Genomic DNA, 10,251 nt, shown 5'->3' with positions numbered 1-10,251 from the left:
ACTTATAACTGCAACGGATTTCCTTCTCTACATACAATCTTTGAACTCCCAGTGACAACTGCAAGCTATATAAATTTATAACACAACCAAGTAAAAACTGTTTCTGCAACAAAGCTATCAGATCAAGGGCATGTGCCTTCTGAAGCAAACAACCTGAAACAAACCAAGTCATCTGCTATATCACAGGTTCAGTTCAGTTCTGAAGTAATTCGATGTCTCACAGAAATGCTGCAAAGTTGTTTCTGTAAACTGCAAATGTAGTAGCTGAAATATCATTGCACAATCCTTGCAATATTCAGAGATTGATTCATGAGCAGAACAGCAAGCTTTATTCATCAACCCGGATGTCTTCAGACATATGTTTCATAGTATTTAGGCATAACACGCCAAACACGGGGAATGTAAGAGCATGATACACGATATGTTTATAGTTGCAGTAACATTCTGGGTGATTTTACATAATGAACCGCTACACAAACTGTTGATGGTTGCATATGCCGCAGGCTTAGGTAACGAGGTCATCAGCTATAGCACAGCAGAGTTTCTTCAGGTCTTCAAATTCACCATCTTGGAACGAGAACGAAGCCATCCTATTGGAAATTCCGGTCTCAGAAGCTCGGTCAAAATCAACTTTGGTTTGATAAACAAAGTAGCCGCAGCACTCCCAGGCAGAAAGATAGCAGCCAGTGACCAGATTTTTCACCTAAAATCAAACACCAAAGATTAACCCCTATCAATTCCTTGGTGATAAAACATTTTTTTAGATATGGAACACAATGTATAGCAAGTTTCACCTGGGGGAATAAGAAAACATTTCTGCCATTGTTGGACATCATTAGGCTGTGCACAGTATTTTTCTCATGCAAAGCTAAACATGCTTCACTGACTACATCGACAAGTGCATTTACATTGGTGCTGGTGAACACAAGTGCTTTTAGAGGGTAATCAACTATTTCAGACACACAAATGCCTGATCTGGTTGCCCCATCATATAATGCAACAGTTGAGGCAGACTCCACTGGTAAAGGATTAGCAAAGTAACAGGCCTGTAATATTTAGCAAAAATAACACCATGAGATTCTCCTTAAGCATCCACTGCAAACTGGTAATTCTAGTATCTTAGCAATATCTTATTATGGAAAAAATTCTACTCACTTATTTTGATTCATTAATAATAAAACAATAAAACATGGATCAATCTTCCCTTTAAAATCTTACTCATCATGGCATATTAAAGTAAAAGGTTAGAAGCAATTAAAGTACGAAGTATGCTGTAAGCCGGTGACAATGCATTACAGCACAAAGTGCATGCCTATAGTCGAATGCTTAGTGAAGATCAGACCACCAGACAACTCAATGATTACTCCCATTATATTGGTTAGACAGGTCTGTACAGCAGATGGCAGGTGAATAATAATGTACTCCCTCCATCCCAAATTACTTTGTCACAAAAATGGATAGAAATGGATGTATGCAGAACTAAAAATAGGTCTCGATACATTCATTTATACGACAAGTAATTCAGGACAGGGGGAGTACTTGGAGTAAGTTCAAAACATTAAGCACTAGAACTAGACGGTATTACCTGAAAAAACATGTGCTTTGGCACAATAGATGTACCATCATCAAAGAAAACCCGGAATGCTGTACTGTTTACTTCAGAGGCAATCTTTGTAATCAGCCCAAACATCCTTTTATCCCAAAAGGAAGATAGCTGATTAGTTGAATTTGGGACCAAGAAAATGTGACCATATTCAACAGGATATGCCTTCAGGAAAAGATGTCCATCAGAAATGGAAAAACATGATGCAGATGGCAACTAGCACTTATATCTATATTCACATTCACAGAGGGTTGGGGAGGGGTTAGGGGTCATTTGAAGGTGCGTACATTCGCAATCAGCAGTACCCCATTGTTTGGGGGTGTAGTTGAAGGAACAACCTCCGGTTCAGTATCTTCTCCTTCTGCAATGCACAAAAGTAATTCCTCATAGCTTTTAGCAGAATTTGGCTTCAAGCATCCAAAAGGATGGCCGAACTTGTCATGTTTCTTGAGGGGAAATGTATTCCATTTATCATTCATCTGAATAACAAAATCCCTTTGACCTTCAATGACCTGTACAACCATTCAAAACCAATTATTTCAGTCAAGCTCAGGGCATATCATTAACAGGATTGATGGCTTAATAAGCTTTTTAAAAGGGAATATAAGTTTGACAGATTGTCAACGGTATGTCTGGCAGAAAAAAACTGTTGGTTGGTTGCTTACACATCTAGAATCGCAACATTTCTTGAAAGTTAAACTTCTGCCACCTAAGATGGAATAGTTATGTGCTTTAACATGTGGATAACTATAAGTGGCAGCCACTAGTATTTATCAAATCTTTCCCATTCCTTCCTCTCTTATTTCCCACTGCTATGTTTCCTAACATCCCCATCCGTACTATCCCCCCATAGCCATCACCATTGGCAGAGCAGGAAAGTCAGTCTGTTCTAATGAGGGAAGCAACAGTCGCAGAATGTGAACAGTTTGATAGGCGGTGTTGCAGGAATATTTGGTATTAGTATGCCACTCTGCAGTTTGATTGTGGAAACTGGGGAAGGGAATAGGTTAAGTATAAAATGTATAAGCCTATATTTTCACATCTCTGGCTTTGTGTTTTTAGATTGGGTATCGGAATCCAACGTGCACAAGCAAACATTTGAAGTTACTTTTATCTACGACACAAGAATTAGGGGAGGGGGGGGGGTCCAAGAAGCACCTTAAGTTCACAAGCAGTAACATCATATCCCATGTGGCCCTTCTGGGCAAAGTTCTCCCACTGTTACAAAAAAAATCATCTATAAAAAATGGTGCCATGAGAACTCATAAAGTTTGTGTGAACTCTCAGGTAATACAAACCTGAGAAAGAATGAGTGTATCAAGTAAACTTGGGCTGCCTTGACCAGCATATGCAAAGCTTTTGAGGGCATCGTGTTCACGCTGTTCTATACCAAGACGGTAAAGATGTATCTTCACACCTGAATATCAAAGAGAAATGTATGAATATTACAATGCCACAATAATATATAACTGAACATGTGCTGTTATTTTAAAGGGTTAAAGGCGAGTACACAGCTAGGTTTGGTAAAAGGAAACTAAGAAAGTGCTTGCCTAAAATTATCTAGGGATACTGCAGTATTCCAAACTGCAATTGTAGCATCAAGCAGGCGCATATCATTAATTCAACTATAACATAGCTATCTAACTCGGCAGAGAGTTCAAATGTGTGGAAAAGCAAAAGGATAAGTTTACATACACTAGCTCATCCTTTTTGGTTTTGTTTTTGGTGCCAGAAAATAGTAGAGGATAACGTTTTTGGTGCCAGAACAGTGTATAGGACAATTATGGTTTTAGACAGGCCAAAGAAGAAATTCATGATTATAGGATTAAAGAATATTATACAGTCATTTCTAAATGAGACAAACATTTGGAAGTTCAAAGCATTTTTGTTTACCTTCAGGTTGATCCAGAGGAGAGTTCTTGCTGTGAAAACAATATCCACCTTCTAGTTTGGTGGCTGACACCATACTTACAATTCTTATTATTATGGACTACTAACTGAACTAACTATAATGCTAAAGGCCTACTTCAGACTTGTGCAGCAGCACCACCACCAGCAAGGTAGGTGAGATCAGAAGGATGCCCCCCTGCAGATGGGAGGGCACCACGGCCACCGTGGAAAGAAGGCGATGCAAGCAGAAACTTAGGAAAGCGATGGACACATTGTCTTCCCCTTCTTAGTGTAACACGGGTTGCTTTCCTTAGAGCCGTGGCTGATCTTCTGAAGCCAGCCCTGCCGGACCAGCTATCCAATTTTGCAGGATCAACTTGGCTCTTCTTCTAGGAGCTCCCCACAAGTTCTCCGATCATAAAATGCAGTATTTTTGCAGGACAATCTGAACATGAGCAAAGTGTCAGCCGATCGAAACAGTAACCCAGGTCCTAAAAAGAAAATCATCTGAAATTGCAAGCATTCATACAAGCACACACTTCCTCCGTCCTGAATCAGTTGACGCTCAAACCGGATGTATCTAGCACTGAAATACGTCTAGATACATCCGTTTGAGCGTCCGATTCCGGACGGAGGGAGTAATATTCAATCAAACACCACACAGGATCTATGCCGGACCATACTCCGACTGGTGAGCAAGCTAGACAATGCATTTCTTCTCAAGTACAGGTTGTGAAATCACGGCATCATGCCGCCCGTGTCCCCATATCTTCACTGCCAACGAAAACATCCTAATTTCCTAACGGCGGCATGACATTCAGTTTTTTCCCCTCCGTGAGCAAATAATCGGGGGCCTTCAATACGAATCATCTTACCTAGAAACTGCGTCATAGTACCAGATTGCTCCACACCCTAGAGGCGTACACAAGATAAATGAACACCCCCCCACACCCACACCCACCCCTCCGGTGCATTTGCTTGAACAGGACCAATTTCGAGAATCCTACACCCGAATCGGGCGGAAGAATGCGAGAATTTCGCCCGCCCACCCTCTATTCCGTCACAGATTATACCAATCTGCGCCGGCTGGACTCCATGAGGAACACACAAAATCGATGGAGAGAGAGAAAACACTCACAGATTCCGGTGAAAGCTAGCGGATTTCGATCTCGCGGACGCGAATAAATAAGAATGGTCGGATGGATGGGTACCTGGCTCGGGTGGGTGGGTGGGTGTCCGTCCGTCCGGCCAAGAAGTAGAAGAGGAAAGGGAGCGGGGGAGAGGGATGTTTGCGCTGGAGAGGAGAGGAGTTTGGAGCCGCCAGGAAGGAAGGTTCCAGGAAAATTGGCAATTGGCTTCTTTATTTGCACAAGTGGTATTTTTCCTTTCTTTATTTTTTTTACATCACAAGTGGTGTTTTCCATGGACAGCTATTGTTTGGATGGTTTTTGGTTAAATATACCCATGGATTTGAAAGATTCCACAAAATACAAGTGCAAGCATTTTTTGAGTAATTGTATTTGCTGATTTTATTGAATGCCACATGCCAAGTTTTTATGTTTTGGCAGGGTGTAAAACATATGGTTTTATGCGATTTTGTGCAGGTGGTTATGTGATGTGGGTCATTACTTTTCACGAAATGTATCATAAAACATAGGGATCTCTATAAATAGATATGTTTACATATGGTAATTGTCTTTGTACGCATGGCGTGGATAAGAAATGGAAAAGCCATGCAACTATTTGAACCCAACTTAGTATATTCCAGGGTGGGGAGAGAATTGACAATGAGAAAGAAAAATAAAGGGTACGTGTGAGGCCCTCGATCGACGTGTGTTTTCTTGGTCACGGTCCACTCAATCCCTTCTTGATCTCAAGGATGATGAGCTCCATGATGTGGTTTCTGGTGGCGGAGTAGGCCAAGAAGTTTGACTGTTTGAGGTGGCTGGCGATGCGGTGCTCCGAGAGCTTATATGCCCCATGCTTCAGGAGCACCTGGGCCATCGGATTGGAGATCCAACGGACCGTCTGCTATGTTAAAGACTTGAGAAAGTATACATTTCATCCCTTAACTCTTGGCCAAGTCTAAATTTGGTTCCTTAACTTTAAAACCGGACAACTTGCATTCTCAACTATTGAAAACGGACAAGATTCATCCCTGGTCTTGGTTTTAACCGGTTTTGGTGCTGACTCGCCCCGTTTTTGACCGGTGCTGACTCAAATCCGTGTAGTTTTTTTTTCAAATCAATGAACCTTTTTTTGAAATTCACGTACATTTTTCATATATATTTACTCTTCCAAATCCGTGTACTTTATTCAAAATTGTTTTTTTATATCTATAAACCTTTCTCGAATTCATGTACTTTTTCCAGTTTGTGCAATTATTTCAAATTCGTGTAATTTTTTCAACTCTTTGTACTGTTTCAAATCCATGAACTTTTCAAAAATTCATGTACTTCTAAAATCCATGTACCTTTCCCAGGTTCGCGTATTTTTCAATATTCGTGTAATGTTTTCATGTTCGCCTACTTTTCTGAAATTCACGTATTTTTCTACAAAACCGCATGCATTTTTCAAGTTCATATATATATTTTTAATTTCACGTACTTTTATTCTAGTTCGTGTACTTTCTTGAAATTCACATATTTTCTACAAAACTGCATACATTTTTTAAGTTCGCATATTTTTTCCAAATTCGCATACTTTTATTCTAGTTCACGTACTTATTTAAATTCATATTTCTTTTCCAAAAGTACTATGCGGATTTGGATGAAAGTATGTGAATTTGAAAAAATTACGCGAACTTGATGAAAGTACGTCGATTTGGAAAAGGTATGCTTGGATTTGAAAAAATACATGAATTTAAGAAAAAAAACGTAAACATGAAAAAAGTAGGTGGGTTTGGAAAAAATAAAGGGATTTGAGTCAGTAGCAAAACCGGTCAAAATAGAGTCTAGGGACGAATCTTGTCCGATTTCGGTAGTTGGGGGGTGCAAGTTGCCTGATTTTAAAATTGAGGAACCAAATCTAGACTCCACCAAAAGTCAAGGGACAAAAAATATACTTTTCTCTAAGAGCAAGTACAATAGGGTAACATAAGCAGGCTATAAGGAATACTAATAATATATTTATGCTTAGTTGGAGGAAAGAGAAAAAAAAAACGGGCTCTTAGTTAGTAGCCAGCTACAACACGAGACCCAAGACACGTTGTGAGGATGTAAAGTGGGTCAACTATTGATAAACTAGTACATATTTAAAACTTACTATTATACATGCTGGCTAAGAGATTGGTTGTAGATGACATGACAACTTCTTATAGCCCACCGTTGACTGTATTATTAACCATGCTTTAATAGCGTGTTTGGTTCATAGGATTTGGAACTTCGAAAGGAAATAGGCATGAGAATTATTATTTTTTTGATGAGGAACACCAAGCATTCCATTAGCTAGTGGTCGCGGATAAATCGCCGGCCACAGCACCGATTACGTTAGAGGGGAAATTGGAGGTCCACACTTGGTGGTTCTCACCTAAACACCGTGCACCCAAACTGGCCAGCTTGTGAGCCCGGTTCATTACACATACGTGGACAAAACTCCACTCTGGTTTCTAAGAAACCCAACTGCAATAGATACTTAATCTCACGGGAAAGAACCCCCAGACTAGCTCTGTCAAGAGAAGTAGACACCACAGCCTGCTTGAGCGCGAGGCAATCAAGTGAAACAGCCTTCGTCAATGCTAACGCTTCCGCATGAATAGCCTCTGCAAGTCCTTCCAATTTCCCGGCTGCAGCAAACAAAACATCTCCCTCTGAATCTCTAGCTATACAACCCCATCCACCTTCCCCTGTTCTCTCACAATAAGCTGCACCGTTTTATTAACAGGGGAGGGGATGGGAATTGAAAGAAAATTGTTTTAGTGAGTCAATCTTAACTCTAAATTATAACTTATGTTAACTTTTCATGTCTAGTCCCTCATCAATTCCCATAAAACAAACAAAGGAATACAATTTCTTCGAATTATGTGTCAAACAGAGGATTGAGAATAAAACGTCTCATCCCATGTCTAATCTATATCTATACCAATATAAAAAGACCCACATGGGCCGATCCAATTAATCTCGGCCATTAGATCATTTCAATCCAACGACCTATACTGCTTCAATCTCGAGAGCTCAACACGTTTAGCGTGTAATTAATTTCATGCCAAATATAGTGCTAATCACGTAATAACACGCAAATAATATCCTACTTAATATCTGCATACACTTAATATACTTTCAAATTAATGTGCATTGCACGTACACATTGACTAGTCTCAATACAACTCTCTACTATAAACTCCCATTCCCCTTCCCAAATATTGCCTGTAAAGACTTTGCAGTATGCATGGGGACTAGCCCAGAAACCTAAGTACAGAAGGCCGGGGAGAATCTGTCTGTGTTTCAGATGTGCAAGTAGCGTTTAGTCGACAAGAAGAAAGCGAGTTGTCGATGCCAAAATGATGGGGTACATACGATACGTGTGATACATGAACGCCTCTTGGACGTGAACATGTGTGGAGTACATTAGCTACGGTGAGAAGGAGCAGAATTAACTAAGTATGAGCCGGAATAGCCAGTCCCATCAGCCGGATTAGTTCGGTCCCTACAAATTATTCATCATGGGCACATATCGTGCGCTGTATTTGCAGGAAAATCATCATGGGCGCATTGCCCTCAACTCTATCATGCCAGATATGAATGGTGGTGGATCCAGTGAACAGGGCGCACACCTCATTATCAACAGCAAGTGGCAACCCATGCCATGCCATGCCTTATCTTGTCTTCCTTGAATGATATATGTCTGCTCGCCATCTTGCCTGCTAGCATGGCACCACGCTGCCGATCCATCAAAATATGGCTTAATTCGGCCGCCTCGTCCAGAGGAAGTTGCGGCGTGCGTGTATGTGAGAGAGAGATACATTTTTCTCCAGGGCTTCCTTGAGCTCAAGGTTCTGCGACGTGAACAACATTGCGATGGTCGGCGCCGCAGAGGAACTCAAGGGCGACGTCGTAGCCATCCCGCCGAAAAGGAAGTGAACCCCGTACATCCCAGCAGCCTGAAATCGGAACCAACAACTACTGCAGGGGCTGGGATCGGATCTATCTTCATCGCCTCGAGCGCGACAGAGTCCCTCAGGATGTGAAGCGCCTGCTCCAGCCGACCCTTCCAGCCGTAAAACCCTGTGATTTCGACCAGCCTGAGGCGGAAGTGAGGCTCGGAGGGAAGGCTCCGTAGGTCTCCCTGATCGGTGGTGTGTAAGAAATATACGCACACGGTCTAACCCCTATTCCTCGATCCTTTTCCGTGGTTCCGCTCACAATGATCCATTGAGGCTAGAAGTTAGGGACCTTTATATAGTGCTATTCCAGTTAATTTCAAACTGTATAAACTGCAGATAAATGTCCAGATAAAATCTGTTTAAACGAAGACTCCAGGTTAACTTAACCAACCACGATCATTAGTAACCATCAAGGAGTTTCATCTGCAAACTGTCCCACAAGCACGTACGTGTGAGTCGCACGCTGAATTTGAATTATAATTCAAATTCACAGGCTTTACCAATTCATGGAGCCAAAACCACGAACAACCTGGCTTTCCATAATATGCTGTGCCCGGGCAAATATACATTTAGTACAATAAATATTCCAGCATTAATAAATACTGTTTCCAGCATATATGTACCGGCTTCCATGAACTATATTCCATTCATGTATTCCAAGCAATATTCAAGTCCATCGGTAAATTCCATATCAAGGTAAACATATTCCAGGAACTATGTAGTATATATGTAAAATGTTGCAAGCCACACATAAGTATTTCCTACATCTCCCACTTGGCTAAAACATTCTAATTCCAAAAACGAAGACCCATGTTGCAAACATGTTTACAAAATACTTCCTGACTAAGAGGTTTAGTCAGTGGATCAGCAACCATGTCCACACTAGGTAAATAATCTAAACGAACTGTCTTTAATCTATTAACGACGTCACGAATGTAGTGATATCTTCCCTCAATATGTTTGGTTTTGCTATGAAATTTGGGATCCTTTGAGACCTTGATTGCCGCCTGGTTATCACAGAAAATAGTAACAGGATATGAAGCGCTTTCCACCACCACGAGAGACGCAAGAAACCCCTTTAACCATACACCTTCTTTCACAGCTTCCGACGCTGCAATATATTCAGCCTCCATAGATGAAAGTGCTACAGAATCTTGCTTCTTGCTACTCCAAGAAATAGCTCCTCCTGCTAGTGTAAACAGATAACCAGAAGTTGATTTCCGGTCATCAAGATCCCCTTGCCAATCAGCATCAGTAAACCCCTGTAGCTGAAGATTGTGTCCATTAAAACACAGAAAATAGTCCATAGTTCCTTTGACATAACGCAAAGTGTTCCTAATCTGTTTCCAATGCTCAGGTCCAGGGTTCACTTGATATCTACTCAACAAACCCACGGCATGGCAAATATCAGGTCTTGTAAATAGCATAGCATACATTAAAGAACCCAATGCAGATGAATAAGGAATATTGCTCATTTGTTTCCTTTCCTCAGGAGTTTTAGCACACATTTCCTCACTAAGTTTAGTTCCCCTAAGAATAGGTACTTTAACAGGCTTGCAATTTTCCATAGAGAATCTCTGAAGTACATTATTGAGATATGCCTTTTGAGACAAACCCAACATTCTCTTCCTTCTATCTCTACGTATTTCCACTCCCA

The 10,251-nt window shown here is 41.0% G+C and overlaps 1 protein-coding gene across 3 annotated transcripts; it reads right to left on the bottom strand.

Moving 5' to 3' along the window:
- Positions 1-310: 310 nt before the first annotated feature.
- LOC123102206 (GDP-L-galactose phosphorylase 1) lies at positions 311-4,754 on the bottom strand. 3 transcript variants are annotated; one of them, XM_044523510.1, is made up of 8 exons: positions 4,705-4,754; positions 3,497-3,938; positions 2,902-3,020; positions 2,762-2,821; positions 1,891-2,115; positions 1,586-1,768; positions 795-1,046; positions 311-703 (listed from the first exon to the last, which is right to left on the bottom strand). In XM_044523510.1, exons 2-8 carry the CDS (start codon positions 3,567-3,569, stop codon positions 506-508), a joined length of 1,110 nt encoding a protein of 369 aa, XP_044379445.1. In that variant the 5' UTR covers positions 3,570-3,938; positions 4,705-4,754; the 3' UTR covers positions 311-505. The 3 variants fall into 3 exon arrangements, with proteins under 3 accessions (XP_044379445.1, XP_044379444.1, XP_044379447.1); XM_044523509.1 differs by having other exon boundaries at positions 4,632-4,747; XM_044523512.1 differs by lacking the exon at positions 4,705-4,754 and adding an exon at positions 4,369-4,648.
- Between the last annotated feature and the right edge of the window lie 5,497 nt (positions 4,755-10,251).

This window comes from Triticum aestivum, chromosome 5A, assembly GCF_018294505.1.
Source record: "Triticum aestivum cultivar Chinese Spring chromosome 5A, IWGSC CS RefSeq v2.1, whole genome shotgun sequence".
Lineage (NCBI taxonomy): Eukaryota > Viridiplantae > Streptophyta > Magnoliopsida > Poales > Poaceae > Triticum > Triticum aestivum.
The sequence above is the reverse complement of the archived record's forward strand: the minus strand, read 5'-3'. Positions and strand labels throughout refer to the sequence as shown.